We start from the raw sequence: 22,720 nt of genomic DNA on the forward strand, positions 1-22,720 counted from the left end.
TTCCATGCCAAGTGTGTAATGTACTAAAAAAACTTCGAGGTTTTGTGGACCCCCAAACTTTCGTCGTTCCTTCCAACCACAGGCATTTACCAGTCCTAGGTTCATAAAGTAAATTAGCAGCTGTTTCTGTCTAAAGAGGACACGTCTAAGTCCTATGAGGAGCGGCTGAGGGAGCCGGGGGTGCTCAGCCTGGAGAAGAGGAGGCTCAGGGGGTGCCTTTTTCCTCCCCAGAAATACCTGGAAGGCGGATCCAGTGAGCTGGGGGCCGGTCGAGTCCATCAGGGGCCGGGGGAGGGGGAGGTTAGTGCCCCCTGCAGGACCGGCAGTGGTACGCTCCGCCGGCGGGGTCGTGTTCCCGCCTTCGGGGGAGCGCGCGGGTTCCCTCAGGTGCCTGTGAGGGCACGGGGGGGCTGTGGGGATCCGGAAAACGATGGGAATGTTTGAAACGCCTCTTACTGAATAGTAACTACATTTAGTTGAGGTATGAATTTAAAAAAATAATATCTGCTTTAAAATATATATATAAAAGTATATATTAAAATACAGGTTTCCCTGCCATAACGAAGCAAAAAAAAAAAGAGAAACTTTAAATTTCAAAAATGGGATAACTAATTTAAAAAGGATACTGAAAAAGCATGTGTGGCAAGAAGCTAAAGAGAGATTAAAAGAAGGTGTCAATTTTATGGCAGACAAAACTACAACTTAAATCTTTAGTTTTCCCTCAATGGCGTAAATATCATAGTTCAAAACAAAAATGCCTTTGGAAGACATAACATGTGCATAATAACATGCACAAAAATAACAGTGATGAATATTCCTGCTGGAAAAACGCAGCATTAATAATACATTATTTTTAATTTACTGTTTCAGTTCAGCAGGAGTTTTGTTCCCAGTGGCACTGTTGCCTAATGCTGCCAAGCGCTGAGCACATCCTGTCTTCTGAGAAAATAAATGATACCACAGAATAAGGAAACACACAAACTAAAAGCAGGACACAACAGCAGCTCCCTGAACTCCCATCCTCAGTCAATATTAGGAGAGTAGAACACAGATTTAAGAGTATAACAAAAAACAAATGCTGATTGACAAATGCAAGATACTACCCATGATAAGGATTGGAAAGATCAGGGCTTGGCATTCATAGAGAACATTTAGATTATCAGCTAATAGAATATTAAGATGTGTAATTGTTTTAAAAAATTGAATGTCCTGAATATATATTTTAAATTCTATTTTAACAAATCGTTGCATTGTAGTAAGTTAGAAGTTCATCAATTGTTAACTTCGTAAAAAAAACCCAAAAAAACAACAAAACCCAACCCAAACAACAAAACCCCACTAATTTAACTTAGAAGCATTAATTCTTTAATGTTACCTATATTCTGAAAAATTGTTGATTTAAAAAGAAAGCTTTACTAGTTTAGTCTCACTAATTTTAGTCTCACTGAGAAAACAGTGGGTACAAGAAAAAAAAAAAAAACAGAATATGAAACACACAGAACAAGTATCTTACTGCTTTGGTAAAGAAGTTACATACACATAAAGGCTTGTAAATATTGAAAGACTAAGAAATTAATTCAGTTACGTAATTTTTGTTCCTGTTTAGTGTTGTGCATTTACCTATCCCAGCCTGACTCTGCTGCCAGTATTTTTGTCTGGAAACCCATTCACTTTCTGGATAATGAACACATTCTATCTTCTGTTTCATCTCTCTTATTGTAATTTTTTGTTATTTGTAAAAAGGCTATTCACACATTATCACACAGAAGTGATGATTTTGTTTGGGCCATATGGTTTATCTGGTGTTGGAATTTTTGTCTCATGGAGCCTGATGTTCAGAGATAGTTTAAATATTTTTAGAAGCAACCATATTGTGTGTTTCTGATCCATCTTGCAAATGTATGTTGAAGATTCTCTACGAAGAATTTGTAAAAATAGGAATGTATATAATAATCTGGAATTATATGGGTGTTTTTCAAAATACCATTTTTTTAATTCTACAGTAAGGTTTATGTGCTGCAATGTCTATCACGGATCTTAACACACATTGTTTATAAGAAAATATGTAAGTTAACCTGAGTAGCTGAGTATTAAAACATCTACACAGGTAAAAGGTCTCGATGTATGTGCCTAGTGCATCATTATGTCTATGAAAGTGTATTCACGTTAATTTTTTGGTTGCAGCAAAAATTCCAAATTCAACTATATCATCTAACAGTTTGATGAATTTTTACTTGGGCTTTCTGACATTCGTTGTACTTCCTGCAAAAGTAGTTTTAACTTTAAAAAAGGAGTGTACTTTGTTCTGCTTATAATTGTGCTTAAGAATTTATATAGTTTGAATGAGAAATATATGAATTCATAGAGATATTTTTTATATATATTAATCATTAGATTATATGTTTCAGAAAAAAATGAATCACAGTGATGAAGAAACTATGAAAAAAACCAGTGTGGTGAACCTTGATAAACTTTTAGATGACTTCTCAGAGATAGAAAAGGTAAGTGAAGAAGGTAAAAAATGTTGAAACTGCTATCTATAATTATTTTGTGACATTTTTGAGAGCTTTTCAAGTGAAAATTTCTTTTCAGTGGTATCAGCTTATTGTTATACCTTATAATACCAATTATATCTTGGCGTCATAGAAGTGAATTCTGTAAAGCCACTTTGAGAGGAAAACAGTTTATAACTAATTATGTAAGTCAGCATTCTTAGTTCTGCAGGTAAACTTGCAATAGCACAGGCTCTCAAGTCTAGCATTGTTCTTCTCTATAAAGGAATGTCCTGAATTGTGAGAAATGATACAGGTCTGTGACTACAGTGTTGTGAAATTGCTAAATTAATTTAAAACTCAAGATTTAAAACTTAAAACATATTAATATAATGTTAGTATTTTTCCAATTTTCTAGAAAATATCAGAAATTAACGAAGCAAATAACCTACTGATTCATCAGCTGGAAAAATGTAACAGGTTGCTAACATTAAGCCAATCAAAGGAGGAATCAGTAAAAGAAGGTAAGTTATTTTTTTATTAAGGTGTGATTTTTGCATATATTCAGGAAGTTCTGTGAGGTATTTCCACTATTTTCAGTCATATAAAATAAAAAATAAAATAGCAAGGATCTAAGATACTGTGTGAAAAGCAGCAATAACTAATCTTAGGTCACGTAATTAAATCCCTCTTATAGTAACAGTTTGCATTAATATTATAAGAATTCAAACTGTTCAATGAAAAGTAATAAAATGGTATTTACCATTTACAGGTGGAAATTATAAATCTATAAGTGTAATTAAAATGTTGCCAAATAAAGAGAAAACTATAAAATTAAGATTTTTGGTTTTATTCTAGAACTGTATGTTTTCAAATGAGTATTTGAAATAAGAGATAATATCTAGTACTTAGCATGGATTTATGGTTTTATTTTTTTGTAGCTGGTAGAGTTGCTGAAAGGTGCACCTTTTTGTAGGACTTTCATCTCTGGGATGTCAACTTGCTAAAACTTAGGAAACAGGATAGGAATGAACTTAGTTTCATGCCAGAATGAGATTGCCAGTTGGTTTCACTTGAATCTTCACTGGGACTTTGATAATTTAGCATAATCAGAGATTGAGTATTGAAATTGAGAAATTAAGCTATTGAGTAAGAGAGTGAAGTTTGCTAATCATGATAATCTATTCAGGTATACCAAAAAACTCATGATATATGACAGGTGATACAAAGGGGAGGTGAAAAACAGTAGCAGTTCGTATGGGAGGCATTTTATATAAATAGTGGTTGGACTTAGGTGGCAGCTTCTCAGGAAAGAGATCTTGATGTCCTCTGAACAGTTCTCTTAAAATATCAGTGCTAAAAGAAGCAAACATCGTGATAACCATGATTGTGGAAGAAAAAGAGAAACAAACATCATGCCCCTGTAAGGTCTGTGATTTTCATGTAGCTTTCTGGTCCACACATATGAAAACAAACATACCAGAACAAGAAGAGGTAACAGAGAAGGTGGCAAGGTTTTCTGTTGTGAGGGAGGAGGACTCAGGGAATCAGGAACCAATCATGTAACAAGGACCATGGATGTAGGCTCTTAACCAACTATCCACTGTACCCATGCAGGGCTGGCCCAGCAAGGACTGCCATGGTCAGACAAAAGTGCACATTTCCAAACAAGTATGTAGTGATGGGAGTGACTCGGGAGGCTGAGTCAGAATGGAGCTCACAAATGGTAACAAAGGCCGGATATGGCCTAGGGATCACCACCAGGTCTCCAGTGATGAGGCAGGTCTGATATCAAGCCAGAAAGTCACTCCCTAGATCATGACCAGAGTGTAGCATGTGGCTGCAACACAGCTGCACCATAGGCCCAGGGCAAAAGCCTCAGCTTAAAAGCAGCTCCCAAGGGAAGGAGGGGCAGCCATTTCTGAATCAACTTCCAGCAAGGTCACCAGCTATACTCTTTCTAAAATGGCCTTGTGCGCAGCCAAGAACCCAGAAGGTTCGTTCAAAATTTGGGAACATCTGAAGGAAGACTTAAGTTGACTGGAAACTTTTTAGCCTGAAGTGAAAGAATAGAGCTGATATGACTCATAGCTGCAACATTGTGAATGGCACAGAGAAAGTGACTACAGGATGAATATTCATTGTCCAACGTAATAAGAAAACTAGATGGAAATAAAACTTGATTGATTTAAAGCCTACAACAGGAGGAACTTTTCCATATATTACTAAATGAAGTTAAATCAATTCCACAAAAACCTGTGGATAACGGAATTATAGAATAGTCCAATAAGATTAGAAAAAAATCATGGAAAAAAACTTAAAAAAATTTGACAAACATGAAGACAGTATCTCTCACTGAGGTCTCCCTTACTTCTGTGTTTTGGAAGTTGAGAGGATGTATCAAGTGTAGTGTTTATCCAGCTTTTTTTTCTCTTTCCTGAAGTATTTTGTACTGGGTATTGTGAAGTGGAATAGTGAACTGGATGAACTTTGGTTTGAGTCAGAGACACTTGTTTCTTTATTAAGCAGAAAAGACAGTGCAGGACAGTCACTCACAAACAGAACAAGAGGCTTCATTATTGATGAAACCAGAGAAGAGTGGGTTTATATAAAATAGATTGTAAAAGGGGAAAGGAAAAGGTGGCCAAAAAGAAGAAATTATTCTTTCTGTAAAACCTATGGAATAAAAAGTAGCAGAGAAAGTGAAAGAGACAACTTGGGAAATCAGAGCAGCTGGGTTGACTGCAACAAGGAAGCAGAATGTACTGAAAACAGATAAAAGTCAGAAGAGAGATTTGAGCTTTGTAAACAGCAGTGCCTCACTTTGATGAGACAAGAGAGAAATTATTTTATGAGATAGTTATGCTGATACAACGGAAGAGAACAGCCTGTGGAGCTTCTTTTGAAACACACCATGGAAAAAAAATTGTGAGTGGCAGAAGTCCAAGTAAAAATAGCAGAGCAATCAGCCTGAAATATGAACCAGTTTTAGCAGCAGGGATAGTCAGGAAGAAACAAATTTCAATAATACTGTAGTCATGGAAGTTATATGGATATAGACAGGAGGCAGAATTTTTGGAAGACAAGGATTCTGGTCAGTGAGTAAGAGACATTGCAAAGATACTAGTAGCAGTATCAAAAAAAAAAAAAGTGAGAAGTACGAACTTGGAACAATGTGGGATATCCAGGAGGTGATTCTGAAAGTTCCTTGATGGTAAGGAAGTAAAATACAATAAAGATATCAAAGGGGTAGAATGTATTTAGCAATTAAAACAGTTACGATTGTTCTATTAGGTTAAGCTCAGAGAGGTTGTGGAGTCTCTCTCAGTGGAGATATTCAGGAATTGTCCGGACACAATGCTGTGCCATGTGCTCTGAGATGACCTTGCTTGAGCATAGAGGTTGGACCAGATGTCTCACTGTGGTCCTTTTCAACCTGACACATTCTGTGATTCTGTGCTTTGCACCTTTATTAAATTCACCTGCCATGTTGATCCTTCAAAAGGGGTGATGGCATATGTTGTATTCAGAATCAGAGTACTAGAAGTTTCACATCTCAAGTTAAATTGTTCATAAAAAACTTTTGGAAGGTCAAAACACTGTGGGTTAAAAAACCCCTCTTTAATATTGATGAGGTTACAGAGGGATCCTGTGCAGAACTAGAGAAGATGCAAGAGACCAAATACAGCATTGATACTTTCATTCTTGCTCTGGCAACAGTTATCCTAATAGACTGTAGTTGTGAGAATGGCATTTATACAGTGACATTGCCAGTTGTGGCTTGGAAAAAAGATTTCTCCTAGCCTTATGTCCCAAACTGTTTTCCAGAACCAACTCAGCCAGTTCCTGAAAGTTTCTTTTAAAGAGTTGGCCCAAAGGCAACAGAAATTGCTTACAGCAGAGGAGCAGAAAGAAAGAGTGCCGTGGAAGAAAAGACCGTGGTTCCACCTATCCTGAAGGGTTTGTGGCTACTAGTGGTAGTGGGGTGGAGGAGGTGGAATTTTATCCTGGCTTGAAGAACTCTGTTAGTATGTGAAACAGAAAAATAGTAGCATTTCATATCCCAAGAAATCTCCAACGAGTGAGAATCTGAGAGCTCCTTGATATCCTTGAGTGCAAAAAGTCTCTCTGTAGAACCGTTTAAGGTAAAAGAAGACTGGGAATTCTGAAGGAAAAGCAAAGGAAAAAAGAAAACTTCTAAAACTCTAGAGAGAAGGCAGTGAAACGCTTATACCCAAGATAAAGTGGGCAAAGATAAGCAGCTTGGCAAGTACATGTTCTGAAAAGTCATAAATTAACTTTATTTTCCCTTCATATGTTCTTTGCTGCACCAAGTTGAGATTCAGAATGGCAGTTTTTGTTTTATGTAAATCATTGCAGATCCACTTAAGGCAGATGCAAGTCTGGCATCCTTGTTCTCTGCTCCTAAACCTTCACTATGGTGACTAAATTGACTCTTGTGGTACTACAGTTCTGAACTATGTTCTACTGTAATTTTTTAAAAGGAAGCAATCACATTATTATCTATGAAACACCTAAGGTGGCTCTATTTAGCATCTTCAGAGTTGCCTATTTGTTTGCTTAGTGTTTCTAAGGTGTTAAAGAAAAAAGTGGTTGATGTAATTGCCCTGTAAAAAATCAGTTAGAAGTGCAGATGGATGAAACTGCAATAAAGTAGTCATTAAGCAGGGAAAATGAGCATTAGGCTGTGTGATCTTTCTGCATGTAGGGAATAGTCCCTACAGGGAAGAAACTACACAGAATCCATAACAGATATGCCAGAGATCACAAAGCTGCAATCACTTAGCAAAATTTTGCTTTTTCTCTATAATGTAGACAAGCAAAACTTGTGGGTTCCCAGTAATTTCTTCCAGTCACAACTGTAATTACTTATGGGGTCTGCCAAGATATGTCCTTTAAAGATAAGAAAGATATTCTCGTGAGCAGATATTCTTGGGACTGAACACAAGAGTGGCTTGCACTCAAATAGTTTTTATTCTTTTGAAGACTAGATATTGCTCTAGTGTCTTTCCATTTTTGCATGAATTACAAGCATTTGAATTTGTTTCCATACATTTTCAAACGGGAGGAAGTTTGTAGTAGAACTAGTTGGTACAAATGGGCGTGCTAACCTAGTGCTTCCGACTTGGAACAGGATTTTTCCACAAATGGTTTTGATCCAATACACGAAGTGAGAGCTGGCGGTTTCTGTGCTGCTCGTGCTCCCTCTACTGGTTTTTGGAAGCATGTAACGGGAGAAGACATCTGGCTGAAGTATTCAGCTGCATGAAAAGCAGACTTGATAGAAGAATAGGCTAGCAGTCAAAAAGATTGAGTGGAAAACTGAATCTCTTAGCCGAGATCTTAGTTCGTCTTCCTGGCTCCATTATTTGTAACGTGGTCTTTAATTATATGATACACAGTTTTCAACGGAGCTGCAGCCTGATGAGACGTGTAACTGTTATTTATCCTACTTTTATCTGTTATGGAAGTTAAAACCCACTTACGAAATGCAGCAGCACTCTGGAAATAGAGAGTTTTAAAGAGTAAACAAATTCAGTTTTAGTGTCTCCACTTTTCCCAGTTTTTGACTGTTTTGCGACTTTACTGGTTAGTTTACAAGGAACATGTAAGGGATAGAAGTAGTATTTAATGGAACCAAATGGTTTATTACAGGAAGTACACACGGTGTTCAACTATCTAAAATACAGCTTAAAAAATAAAATCACGAAACACAAATATGCAAGCTGATAACAGGTTGCATGTGTATAGATATAAATGCACATAACTATTTTGTATTAACTGAGATAACAGGGATATAGTAGCATATCCTGAATCACTCAAAGTTTATGTTGAGCCATAAGATGAATGTTAATATACACTAAAAAGTGGGTGAGAGACTGCAATGAGTGAATATAGTTGATCATCTTAAAAAAAAAACTTGGCAAAAATGCTGTCAGGAAAGTAAGCCACAGTTTCATTAAATACACAAATTGCTGGAAGACTGATATGGAAAACTTATTGTTGATCAGAAAACAACAAGATCCTTGTTTTCTGGCTAGAAACAAAAATTTAATAGTTTTATGAAATTGTTTGTATAGCTTCATAAAATTGATTTTAATCTATCATCAAACTAAAAACTAAAATTAAGCAGTAACTATGTAATAATAATCTGTGTTATTTCTACAGTCAGTAAGAACACTTAGAATAATGTTTAATCAAAATTATTATCAAATATTTGACAGAAGTTTATAAACAAAAAGTAAACTTCCTTGTGAAGAAATTATTCAAAAAAATCTGCATTTTTTATTTCTTTTAGAATGCACTACTCTACAGAATGTGATAAGTGGTCTAACACAAACCATTGAAAACCAGTGTAATGTCAAAGGTAAAGGCAAATATGTTCTTATATATGCTGTACTGTGATTTCAAATGAGCAGGCATTTAATGTTTTTGTTTATATTTACTGTTTTTTCAAGACAGAGAAACTCACTGCCAGAAAACCAGAAAGTAAAAAAATATATCTCAGATCAATCTTGTGCAGTAATAAATGTCTATTGCTATTATTCTACTTAGAATCCACATGTAAAAAAGTTCTGCTTCAGTGAGGTTATTTTAATCAATACTTGGGCTTTAAATTTATTTCAGTATAGCACAGGCAATTTTACAAGAGGTTAGAAAGCATCATTCAGCCTTTTGTCTGTAGTCTATTAAAGCATTTATGAATAGTTTTTATCACTATGTTAAACCAAAGAGTATTAATCCATAGTATAATGTTCTTCAAGTTTTGCTGTTATCCATAAATACTTGAAAATTACTAGTTTTTATTTAAAAATAAAATACATAAATATTTGCTATATCTTTATACTACTGTTCCACTGTAGTTAACTTTATAACAATTATATGTTCAAAGCATATTAGCATAAATATTAATAAACCTCTAAAACTGGAAGTATATTGCTGCTTTTAATACTCAAACTGATACTAATTTTTAAAAAAGCATCTATTTTTCCTAAATTCTGTTTTTGAGATACTACTTTCTAATTTTTAGGAAACAAGTACTTAAAGACTTGCATCTTCCAGTTTGAAACTGTTGTAGCCATGATAAAAATCTTTTATTTTCTGAGTCAAAGAACTTTGCATTTAGATTTTCTTGAATGCATCATTTACCAGGAGGCTAAAGACATTTCCAAGTAGTAGTACCAGGCAAATATTATTATTAAACTATGATTGTTAAAAAATGTAGAATGAGAGCATATAATTCTGTAAATGATGATTATAATGCGTATAAAAAAGTTTCTTAAAGTTCACCCAAGTCAAAAAATGAAAGTAATTTCCTTATTCTGCTTTCATGCTAATGATATTGTCAAAGTGTATTTTTTAGTATGTTATCTAGTTTTTAATTTATGTAGATGAAAATGATAGACTGAAGGATACCATTCACACCTTGGAAGATAAATTAAAGGCTTCTGAAGAGGTAAGTCACAAATGTTCATTCTTTAGGTAGAGGAATAATATTTTATCTCTGTTGTAGCAGTTCATATATCTTTATATTCTTAGGTTTGCTGTTGACACCCTTATTGTTGCTCTTCTCAATGTTTATTATGTGTAAAAACAGAAGGGTTGGTCTCATGACAGCACCCATGTGAGAAGGTGTTAGAAGAACTGAGAGATTAAAACCATATAGGTGCTGAGAACTCTGTCTCAGTCTAAGATGCATTTGGGTTTTTTAGCTCTATGTAGCTTTAAATTCAGCTTTAAATTCTAATCTGTTGTATTAAAATAATTTTTTGTGTGGAAATAAGGTTTTTATATTCAAGATACTTGGTTGTGCTGCCAGAGAATCAAGAATGGTCTGAATTTTGTCTAGTTTCTTTGGAATTGAATACTACAAAGATAATAGGTCTCTACCTCTTATCTCTGTCTCATAATAAATTCCATTTATGATCTCTCTACTTTCTATCTATGGCACTCATTTTTGCAAAGGAGGTAAAAACAGCAGGGCTAATCATAAGTTGTGTTAGTTCTCTGTGCACAAAATGCAGATCTGTTACCTGTATAGGATTAGGAATCTCACTGCTGATTTCCTTTGCCTGTTTGTACTATGAGTTAAAATTAAATATTTATACCAATATTTATACAATTTGCGTGCTCAGACTCTGAATATCAGTGCCACCAGCATCGCTACTGCTGGTATTTCTACTGCTGCCAGTTGTGAAATCTTTGGTATAAGCAATACTAACAAAATTCATACTTAAAATACAACTTTTTAATGCAATCTTAGAGTCAAAGATCCACAAAAGTAAAACTGTACTGCTTGAACTAACTGCACTGTGTCAGATCCCGGAGTGGGGAAAGGAATATTACCTCTCCATTTACCTGTTCTCTTAAGAAGTACAATTTCTAATTTTATGTTAGCTGACAGCTGCAACACAACGAAATCTGCTACATTTTTCATCTGTGGACTTCAGCCAGACTGTGTAAGAAGTAATTTGGCATGTTGAATTTACAAGATTGAGGATCAAACAAGTACTGAATTATAGAGCATATATTATAGAGCATATAATTTTTGCCTAATTGTTGTGCTTTGCAGAATCTGCAAAGTTTATATAAAACATTTTACATTCACAGGAATATAAAGATCAGATTGAGAAACTCATGACAGAAATCAAAAACAAAGAGGACGACCATAAATTAGAAATAACACAGTTGAATTGCGATATAAGGAAAAAATGTAAGTTCTCTGAATGCTATTGTATGGGGTAAAACATGTATAACCTGTAGGAGCTACATTTCCCCTAAAAGTTCCACTTTTTAGTGGAAACATATGAACACTAGAAGTGGGCAGTGTTTATTTGAATTTTATCTTTGCTAAAGAGTAGACAGTGACAATAAGGCAATAGTACAGCAACACGGGATGAGCAGAAACTCCCAAACAGTTAGAACAAATGGTGGGAACTTGGACCTAAAAATCTGAAGGACTGAAATTTTGGGTAAAGTGTAGGCTGGAAACTTGCTTTGAACTGTAAGCTAGACTGCTGTTAGAGTGTTCTATCTGTGTTCGGGAGAGTAGGACATTATTTTAACAAATAAATAATATTGCAATGAAAAAAAGCTTATTTCAATATTAATTTTTTCCATTAGAGGCATAACCTTGAAGAGTGGGATTTTTGGTCATCCACATAGCTGAAAACAACTAGAAAAGTTTTTGTAAAACATGATGTTTTTTTAAAGAGACACCATCTTACTGGGATGGGACAGGGTGGTTTTCAATCAGTTTGATATGGTTTTTGCTTGAATGAAGATGTTTTCCAATGAAACACTCACCTGATATTCAAGAAAGTTTTAATATTTAGGAAATTATGTTATTTTTCCATCAAAGAATCTTCGATAATCATAATATCTGGTGTTACTTTGTTGCTAGTTGAAGTAAAAGAAATGGAGTATAGAGAAGAGAGAGAGAAAAAAGAACTGGAAATACTAGAGCTAACGAGACAGCTGAAAATTCAAAACGAAGAGAAGCAAAATGAAATAATTAAACTGCAGATAGAGGTATGCATTACAAGGCTGACTTAAAGATGAATTGGGCATTGGGTAAACTTCAAAGAGACTCTAGTGAAAAACATTAATTAGTACTTAACAACATAATATGATGGAATCTAGAAAACTTAAAAAATTATTGTCTTTACAAAGATCAGTGGCATAAGCTCCCTTCCTCAATGGAATCTGACTCACTTCTGCTCAGGAATCAAGTTCTACCTACTGTACAGGGAGACTGAAGTTTGCTCTGTTCTTGTTTTAAATTAAACGACTTTGAAACTTTTCTAGGCTTTTGAGGCATAAAAAAAATTAAACAGCATTTTCTGCTTAACTTTCCTGTTTTTAATTTCTAAATGATGGGAATATATATTACAATTTACTTTCGTAATAAAATTCCAATAAAAAATTAGAATCCTGCAGAGATTTAAGTCAAAGTATTCAACATGTATTTAATTGCTCAGGTTTTAAACCACTCTCGTTACAGAAATAATTAAGGAAATACTTCAAATCTTTCACATATGAAAAAAAGAAATAAAGTGTGGAAGTGTTCATGCTGAGTTACTCTTGGAACATGAGGGAAGGATGATGGTTTCAGAGGTCTTTAGCATCCTCTGCATTTTCCCCTCCTGTAGGCATGTGGCTCAGGAGCCTTCAATTTATTTTTTTTTCAGTAATGTTTTTTCCATCTACATCTTTTTTATTATATTTGTCCTACATACCTTTTGAAATATTTTAAGGCTTTTTTAAAAAGAAACATAACTTGTAATGGCGTTCTTTCTTTTAAATAAACCTACATAGCTACATTTGCCTAGGATTAATTAGTAGATAAGCCTGTTATTACTAGTCTCAGGTAAAAAATGCAACTTAAAAAAAAGTGAAAATTATATTTGAATTATTCACTATACCTTTTTTTCCTGATAGTTCTTATTGTTTTATCTTTGCCTGATTCTTTCAGTTCAATGCTAAATTGGCAAGAGCTCAGGATAAAACCACCAAGTCATTTTCAGATGCTTCTGTCTTGCCACAAAGTATCTATCGAAGGGTATGTGCTTTAACAGTCCATGTTACAGCCTGTTTGAAAAAGGACTTCCCTGGGTTTTGTCTGTGTCTGTGTGTTCTCTCCCACATATCCCTCCCACACCTAGACAACTAAATTCATAGAATCATAGAATAATTTAACGTAGGACAGACTTTTAAGATCACCAAGTCCAACTATCATGTCTTTTTGCATATTGATACCTTTGGGGTTCAACAACAAAACACCACATGTGAGGTGGTTTTCTAACCACCAGAATGACTAACCTGGAAACTTAAGACAGATGACATAAATGACACTGATATAAACTGTGTATGGGCATTATTTTTTTTGTAGGCTTGAGATTTTGGGATGTCACAAAAATAGGATTCTGAGGAAGTAATCTTGGTCATTTTGTGATACAAACTAATGAGGAAAAATATTCTAATTAGAAAATCTCTCATTTGCAATAGCAAATTGTATTGTTATATAATTCTGTGTGATGTTTAACAATGAAGCCTTTCTTGCATTTTTACAGAAGCTGCAGCATCTCCAGGAGGAGAAAAACAAGGAAATTGAATTTCTCCGAAACACCATAAGAGACTTAGAACAACGTCTTCATAAAGGCCAAGACTTGCACTTAAAACGGAAGCGATTTTGAGTAAATGGCATGAAGTATTTCAGTAGTACATACAATTCAAAATACAGATAGTGTATTTCAAACTGTGTATCTCATAGTCAAAACAATATATGAAGGTAATATTTTTTATTGAAAACACTCTTGTCAAATATTCCAAAAGCATGCACTCTGTGTATATTCAGGGCTACACTCTTGCTAATCAGCACTCACAATAAAAAGACTCAGGTTTTGTAGGAGTAATAATTTCCCTATCAAACCATCATTAATTATGGTGTATGCTTTCATAGCAGTTTTCCTTTCATAAATATTATTTTCTTCATCCAGAAATCCTTCAAACAACTGGTTTTACTTCCATTCAGTTAATCAAACATTAGAAATGCTAAGCTACAGACAGAGAAATTATACAAGTTTCAGTGGTATGTTATCTTACTAATTGATACAGATTTATCAAATTCAGCACAGTTATAAACAAAGATAAACATTATACTAAGATTAAACTCATTTTATCCCTCCCTCTTATTCTGCATGAAGGGCTGTTAACACTGCTTCTCTCTTTAGGCATGATCTTACTGATTTAGTAGGATTATATATTAATGGATCCTTTTATTGTATCTAAGCCACAAAAGTTAAGCATATAAATCTGTTATTTTAAAATAATTCAGTTACTGTTTGTATATTACATTTTCAACAAAAAGTTATTTTGTCACATTGCTTAGGAGTAAGCTTTTTGTGTGCATAGTTTGTATCCCCAGGTTAGGAAAAAAACTAACTGAAGTTTTGAATAAAAAGTGATTAAACTATCTGTCTTGGTTATCTTCTGTTCTTTATTGCAAAACATCAGACAGGAGCCCCTAGGTCATAGTTTATGCTCCTGTCCTCAAAAATGCAAGCAGAATGTTAGAAGAAAAGCAAGAAAGACAAATTAATCAAGAATGCAGACACCTTCCCAGTGCACCTGAAAAACAAACTAGGGGTCAATTAAATTCCATTAAATTATGATGCTTCTCAGTGATGGAATTTGACAGGTATTCTGTAATTCTAAGAGGACTTCTCTAAAAGTCTACTTCTTTGCAATATTTTAACTCCACACACCTGTCAGTGTAATTTTTAATCTGAGGCAATAAAAACACCTAATCTGTTCATTTTTCCACTCTTGCAACCATATGAATTTAGTTAGCAGGATTCCCTTGCATTTTGAAGGCGCTTAGTTTGTTTTTCAGGCTCAGTTTCTCGCGTTTTCCTGTCACTGTCAGGTGTCACTGGTTTCACTTTCCCCTGCTGCTGGTGACTGTCAGGCAGCAGAGAGCAGACGTCACTGTCAGGACTCAGTGATGTCCTCTGCTGCCAGCTCGCTATGTCACCTGCAAGAATTTGGAAGTGCTCCGTGACACTGTCAAGTGACAGAATTTCCTAACTCTTCAAACAGAAGGTGTCGACAATGACAGCATCAGCTACTAGAAGTCAAGTCTGATGCTGTCTGCCAGTTTCAAGTCAACTGGTTCTTACACCTGTTTTTCCCTTTTTTTCATAGCTTTTTCTCTTGCGTAATTTTCACGCTTTCTCCTGGAGGAGCAGTGTCTACCTGTTCCTGACTACCTAAGTGATCATGTCTGTGATGCCCAAACACTCTGTGATGCCGGCCGCTGTGAGGATGATGTCTCTCAGTTTCAGAGGAAGTTTGGCCATTCTCATTTTTGGGATGATGACTGCCGTGGCGGTGGTGGTGGCGGTGGTGGTGCCCATGTCTGTGCAGGTTGTGGTGATGTGGGTGTTGACCAGTTGGTTTGGGTTCTCTCTCTTCTAGCTTATCTGCTTTTCTGGTGATGTTTTCACATACATCGTCAATATCAGGTTCCTGAAAAACAGAGGCTTACATTAAATACAAGGCAGAGTATTTAACTAGTTGTAAAATATTAATTATCTTAACACTTTTGCAGAACCTGAAATCCAGTTTTAAATTATTTGTGCCACTTTGTTGAAGAATGTATGAATGTATAAAAAATAACCTTTCATTGAAACACCACTGATAACAGGGCTTTTAATACAAGCTTTTAGCAATTATAGTTCCAGTAATTGCTAACAAGAAGTATTTTTTTCTAGATCCCACATCTGACCTGCCTGTGGCCTATATTTAGATGGAAAACTGCATTATGGGATCAAAAATTATTATTCTTAGTGAACTTTCATGACTATGTATGTACATTTCTTGATAATCCTTAGAGTAGTTCTGATCTTTAATTATACATAAAACAAGCTACCCTTCTTTTATAGCGGTAACAATAATTTGTCATCTTGTATTATCACTTTTTAAAATTACTATGTTTAAATGCAAACTAAAATGAATATTACCTCAAACCAGCTTGGATTTGATTCCCAGGTTTAAAAAAAATACCATCCGTTTATGTCCTTACCCATCCCCCAAAACTAGAGTAGCTAATTGCTCACTAGCTGTATATAAATCCACAAGCAGAATTAGCCTCCAAGATTACATTTAGGTTTCCAACAATTATTTCTATCACAGGCAAGTATTCTGATAATCAGTCTATTATAAATTAGATCTAATTAATTTGGAAAAATATTTAAAACCTCTCTGTCAAGACACATGAAATGTGTAAATTCTAAATCATGTTTTTGTGGATTAATCACACTGAAATAATTTTTTTTAAGTACTAGTCAAATCCAGTTTCCTGTCCTAGTATACACAGATGAGACAAGAAAATACCGTGTAAGAGCAGTTTCCACACTTGTTTCCACAGTATGCAATCTTAATAGCTTCTTCTACATATTGGAAACGCAGGAAGGAATAGGGCAGTCCCAGATGATACACCAGACGGCCACATCTAAGGAGAGAAAGAACTTTGTGGTTACATGTACCTGAAATTAAATCTCTCTTGTCATCACATCTCACTTTATTCGCATCAATCCACCCAAACTGTATAGTCCCATGGAGAGTGTTCCTGTTCAAGGAGTTTACAATGGTTGCCTGCTCAACTGCATCAGCCAGCAGCGTGAAGAGAGATTTCTAGCTGTACTGGCAGAAGCTTCTGTGTTAGGAGCCCTTAGACTAGCAAAGGTACACTCATTACAGGTTATCTGGCTAATGAATAGGGCTGCTTGCACGGCAGTTGTTGCATCCTTACAACATGTTTTTATGCAACCTCACATGTATTTTGATTGGAAGGTGTATTGCGGTGCATCTCCATTACGGATTTAGTGTACATAAGGGGATTTTTATGCTGCCTATTTGCTCCAAGTCTCTACTTGAGTGTTCTGATATGCACTTGACTACGCTACTGGTCAGTTTGAAGGAGTTGAGTAAATCCAGAACCTGTACACAAGGGCCTCTTATTTAATACCCATCTATGTGTTGGCCTCTAGCCTCAGCTCCTTACATGTCTGCAGTGCATGTCCATCAACAGGTAAACCCATTTGGAATGCTCATTACAGTAACATAACTTGGATGGATTTCAGTTGCAGTTACTACTGGCTCTGCCAAAATATACAAGTGCCAGAATCCTGTATCAAAAAGTTATTTTCTGCTGAAGTTTTAAGTTTCAACTGAAGACTAATTTTTCCATATGTCTACATTTTCAACAACTCTGGTCAAAATGTTTCCACTAGAACTTGGATAGCTTTCCTCTTTGATTCTACTTTGACATGCATGGGTGTAATGAAGTTGTCTGAAAATAAAAATAGTGTAAAACAAGAAAAAAGTTATCAAATTCTACACTTGGTTACATTAATCTAAATATACAGTAATTATAAAGAAAAAATTATTTATTCCAAAATTACTTATGCAAAAGCAGACTTCTTTTTTTCCAGTAAACTTCAGCTAAGAAGTTGATAACGATGTCTTTGTTATTTGCACATAAATGAAATAATATAGATTTACAAAGCATTACTCTAAATATATACAAATATTTTCCTGTGTTTCTCTGTAAACACACACCTGTCATAGATGAGAAAGTCATCCTTGTTTCCATTTAAGGTAGTCCAGACATCATCCTGTTGTTCTTCTTGCTGGTAGACAGTAATATAGTCTGAAACACTTCCGTTCAGTAGGTGAAATTTCCTCCGGGACTGAGCTCCCTGATGGTTGACAACCACATACGAGATGTTGACCAGTCCTTCATTCTCTAACTTTACTCGCAGGTCCTCCAATCTAGTGGGAATGTAGAGAAGCAAGACCATAAATCATTAGAGAATCGTAAGATTTGCCACAAAAGTGAATATGCTCCATCTTGCTTTTATTACAGTGGAAGTTATTTTATCCCAGTTTTAATGGCAACAGTCTAACACTATTAAAACATTCTTGCCATTTTCCATGACTATCAGCTATACTGTCACTAAACCAGACTTTGCAACAGCTCATATGCCATGAGTCCTGTCCTTGTAAGTAGAATGCAGTAAATCAGACATCTGTTTTCAGACTGAATTCAGTGTTACTTTTATGTCAGCTCTTTCATAGTCTCCATGGTCCAACACAGTTTATTTGATGCCTTTATTCGAATGCTGAGGTTTTGGTCATACAGTTGGTTAAAGAACGCACACCATAAATACAGCAGAAAAATGAAATATCAAGAAAGCAAACCTGCAGTAAAAGGTCGACAGCTCTCCCACTCGTCTTGACATGGCTATTTTCTATAACGGCCAGAAAAGGGCTATTACAGCAGCGGGGGCAAAATGAGTGCTATAGAAATGCTGCACAACCTGTCTGGCAGCTGTTAGTCTTTCCTCTGGCTTTTCATCACAAAAGTCTATCTCTGATAATAGTTCAGAAAGCCAATTTCTTGCTTGATGTGGGGTTTCTTCCTTTTGGTTTGTATCCTTCCTATTGAGCTGCTCTAGAAAACTTTTATTTTTCAGTTGCAGGAAATAATCTAGAATGTGGAAAATTCTTTTAAATTTTTCTGAAATGCGAGAATCAAACCTAAATACCTTGAAAGCCAACTGCAAAGCCCACTTTTGACTTTGATGGAGCTAGAGATTTACCAGTACTTTTTCAAATCCAATTCTTTGTAAACTTGCAAAGCCTATTGTACTATGAAGTTATGCAGCCAAGAGGGGCAAACTAAGATGTCCTTACTGTGACTAAAATCCAAGTCTGAAACCAGTATTATTAATTTTTACACCAAACTGATTTCATGATCACTGAATGAATCCAAGATAAAGGCTTTATACAATTCCTGTTTGGGTCATCTCATAATTATTTTCTCGCTACTGTTACTGTCATGATAGCTAATTATTTGCAAAGAGTGGGTTCTAGAAATCACAGCCCTAATGTCCCAGTCCTGTATGAAAACACAGCACAGTTGACTTCTTTGAATGTTTCATCTCATTTTTGAAAGGCCAGTCTTTACCTTATCTTCTGGATTTTTATATATCACAGAATCATAGAATCAGCTGGGTTGGAAAGGACCTCCAAGATCATCAAGTCCAACCCTTGATACAACACCACTGTGGTTACTACACCATGGCACTAAGTGCCACATCCAGTCGCATCTTAAAAACCTCCAGGGACAGAGAATCCACCACTTCCTGGGCAGCCCATTCTAATGCCTGATTACCCTCTCTGTAAAATATATCTTCCTAATATCCAACCTAAACTTCCCCTGGCAGAGCTTGTCCTACTGCTGGTTGCCAGGGAGAAGAGACCAACCCCCACCTGGCTACAACCTCCTTTCAGGGAGCTGTAGAGAGTGATGAGGTCTCCCCTGAGCCTCCTCTTCTCCAGGCAGAACAACCGCAGCTCCCTCAGCCTCTCCTCACAGGACTTGTGCTCGAGTCCCTTCACCAGCCTTGTTGCTCTTCTCTGGACCTGCTCCAGCACCTCAATATCCTTCCTGAACTGAGGGGCCGAGAACTGGACACAGTACTCCAGGTGTCCTCACCAGCACTGAGTACAGGGGCAGAATCACTTCCCTGGACCTGCTGGCCACACTGTTCCTGATCCAGGCCAGGATGCCATTGGCCTTCTTGGCCACCTGGGCACACTGCTGGCTCATGTTCAGCTTCCTGTCAATCCAAACTCCCAGGTCTCTTTCTGCCTGGCTGCTCTCCAGCCACTCTGTGCCCAGCCTGTAGCGCTGCATGGGGTTGTTGTGGCCAAAGTGTAGGACCCAGCACTTGGCCTTGTTGAACCTCATCCCGTTGGAATGAGCCCAACTCTCCAGCCTGTCCAGGTCCCTCTGCAGAGCCCTCCTGCCTTCCAGCAGATCAACGCTCCCCCCCAGCTTGGTGTCATTTGCAAATGATATATATAGAGAGAGGACTTCTGAACACAGGCTGGAAAAGCACATTAAAATCATGTTTTGATTTGTCTTTTCCCCTACAGATCTTGTGTAAGAAATGAGGGGTCACAGACCTCTGTTTCATGTGATCTAGCCATGTTAGAGAATTGTGATGTTTCTTGGCTTCAGCGTCTTTGCTGTCTTAATCATCTGTTCCTAACTGAAGCATAATCTTGAGGAACCTGTTTCTCTTGGGGTTTTGTGTGGTTTGGGTTTCATTAATGTCAAGTGGATCACACTAATAGGTTGTAAATATAATTTGGAGAAGATTTGAAGTCAGAACCGTCCTGCTGAGAGTGAAACTGGTTACTAGGTCACATATTCCAGCTGTAGTGGTGGCATTTGAGGCAGCCAGAGTTCATTGAGTGCATTGTAGTAGGGCACACATAGTATCCTCAGCTGGGTAACAAAAACTCGGAAGACACTTATGCTTACCTGGAAGCCTGCAGCAGGCACAATAATCAACTAGCCTGGAGGAGAGCCACCACCGTCACTGTGCCTCTGGAGTTCAGCATTGGGTTCTCCTCCCCAATACGCCATTCTGGGGGCTCCTGGCAGTTCTGGACTTCAGTCCCTCCTCCTGGGAGGAGGCAGAGAGCCAGAACTAGCCCCAGCCCTGCCCACATGGCTGGGCTTTCCCTGAGAAGAGAGAAAATAAAAGTGAGATCAATACCTAAAGTTCCCATAAAAAAACACAGCAGCATTTTGGCTCCATTCAGTCCAGAAAAGAAAAAGTCAAACCTTCAAGAATAAAGTTGAGCTACTTTGTTACTGCTCAATGTCTTTGATTTTGCAGTGGAGTTCCCCTATAGCAAATATGCAGGTGTTTTTGCTTGTTTGGGTTTTTTTGTTGTTTTTTCTCGTTGCTGATCGTTATTGCATCTGAACAGCTGAAAATAACCTTTCAGAATAACTGGATTTTCTCTTAATACTACTAATCAGACTAAGTTATTTCTTCCTCTTTGTAAATTCTTCTTAATTGTTTTTACCACTTCAGTGATTTTAAAGTGGCCTGTTTCTTGAAATCAACTGTGCTCAGCCAGTTTACAGTAGTAAGAATCTAGACCAGTTCACTTCAGATTCCAGGGTAATTCCACTGACTTAAAAGTACATGCACCAACACTGTATATCAGTACACAGCGAGTACTACAGAACCTGGCAGAAAAGAATAAAAAAAGATTTCAAGATTTTTTCAAGTCTTTCTGGAGAATTTGGATCCCATTGTGAAAACCTCTCAGAAAGACAGGCACTAGAAACAACTTTGCAAAAACAGGAAATGAAGACTGAGTTTCAGGATTCCTCAGATCTTACAAAATCTCTATTCACACTTAGTCCTTTTAATGTTTATGAAAACCAAAGCACATGAAAAATTCTGTAATTACCTTTTCCTTTTACTCCATGAACATCACAATTTTGGCTTAAAATGTTCAGAAAATACTCATTATCGAGAAACACATAAAATTATAAAGTTGCTCTCCAACATGTCCCAGGTTGTGGAATTGTATAACTTCACCACTTACATCAAAGTCTCATAGCGAACACAGAATAGTTTGGAAACAACAAGGTCTGATAAATAACATGTGTTTCATCAATCTTGTCATATTCTAAGAAAATTAAAACATTTTAATAATTGATCTTTTAAAACAAGAGCCGGCTGCTGCATTTGTGAAATCCAGCTGTTCCTAATGTTTCTTTTCTGCAGTTCTACCAAAAGCATTTCAGGTACAGTACTTTAAAGACTAAACTGTGGTCCAATAGATACCAATAGAGCCCTTTTTTTCACTCTTTCCACATACGAGGAAAACCTCTTGCCTTTACATACATTCTACACACATAGAACTCTTAGGACATTTTGAGATCCTTCTATGCCTTTATAGTAGCCTCCTGCAGCAGTGGCATACAGTGCCCAGCAACAGCTGTCTCACCCTGTGAACCACAGGAGAGCTATGTTCTGCATTATACTTCTCTTCACATTTCAACTCTATAGTTTGTTTCCAATGGAAATTTCCACAGTCAGCCTTTTCAGCCAAAGAAACAAGCAGACACACTGCCAAATCTTAAGTCATGAAGGTCTTTCACAGCAAACCCAGCACACTTACCCTTTCCCTCCTCCCCCTTCTTGGCAGCCCCAGCTGGCTCTGCTGCAGAAGAAAACAGTGTGGGGAAAAGGGCTGTGGTATTTATATGGCTCTTGTTTATCTCACTTTGCAGATACGGTTCAAAGTTCAGGGAGCTTTTTCTGAACAACCTTGCAAGCAAAGAAAACGCCTTTAGCAAAAAGAGCCAAAATATTTCTCCATTAACTAATTCCAAGTGGAAAGCATTTTTGGTGCATAATGACAAAGTATTTTTAATATAATGACTTCAAATATCATGTTATGCGGTTTTTCAGTCACCCCAGTCAGCTAGAGGTAGTGGTACAGTCAGGGGAGGGGGATGGGCCAAAGAGTCATTATTTTCTGAACACAGTGGTAACCACAGTGAGGGGGGAAGGTACTTCCCTATTTATAAAAACGCTGAGCTAGCAGGTTTTTTCTCATGTGCTTTATCTGCTATTTGCCTTAGAGAATGGTGTGCTCTGTCTAAGGGCATGTGTGTACGGAGCTCCTTTTGCCCAGCTGCTCTTGATTACATCACTCTGCTTTCAAACTTACTTCTGTAGAACTTGCCAGTTTATCAGCTTTTGCTGAAAGTTAGAGCCCAGAACTTCGGCCATTTAAATCAATGTAGCTACAGGAAAGCC

At 36.6% G+C, this 22,720-nt stretch overlaps 2 protein-coding genes across 2 annotated transcripts; one reads left to right on the plus strand and one right to left on the minus strand.

Moving 5' to 3' along the window:
* Nucleotides 1-375: 375 nt before the first annotated feature.
* On the plus strand, nucleotides 376-14,489 carry CCDC152 (coiled-coil domain containing 152). Its single transcript, XM_027745613.2, has 9 exons — nucleotides 376-481; nucleotides 2,409-2,501; nucleotides 2,911-3,016; nucleotides 8,812-8,880; nucleotides 9,905-9,969; nucleotides 11,124-11,226; nucleotides 11,917-12,044; nucleotides 12,988-13,074; nucleotides 13,586-14,489. Exons 2-9 carry the CDS (start codon nucleotides 2,415-2,417, stop codon nucleotides 13,706-13,708), a joined length of 768 nt encoding a protein of 255 aa, XP_027601414.1. The 5' UTR covers nucleotides 376-481; nucleotides 2,409-2,414; the 3' UTR covers nucleotides 13,709-14,489.
* Nucleotides 13,658-22,126, minus strand: LOC114000885 (selenoprotein P). Its single transcript, XM_027745612.2, has 5 exons — nucleotides 22,077-22,126; nucleotides 20,413-20,616; nucleotides 17,637-17,849; nucleotides 16,410-16,527; nucleotides 13,658-15,542 (listed from the first exon to the last, which is right to left on the minus strand). Exons 2-5 carry the CDS (start codon nucleotides 20,601-20,603, stop codon nucleotides 14,892-14,894), a joined length of 1,173 nt encoding a protein of 390 aa, XP_027601413.1. The 5' UTR covers nucleotides 20,604-20,616; nucleotides 22,077-22,126; the 3' UTR covers nucleotides 13,658-14,891.
* Nucleotides 22,127-22,720: the final 594 nt, after the last annotated feature.

Source organism: Pipra filicauda, unplaced genomic scaffold (assembly GCF_003945595.2).
Source record: "Pipra filicauda isolate LSUMZ 115617 unplaced genomic scaffold, ASM394559v2 scaffold86_size2582843_pilon, whole genome shotgun sequence".
Taxonomy (NCBI): domain Eukaryota; kingdom Metazoa; phylum Chordata; class Aves; order Passeriformes; family Pipridae; genus Pipra; species Pipra filicauda.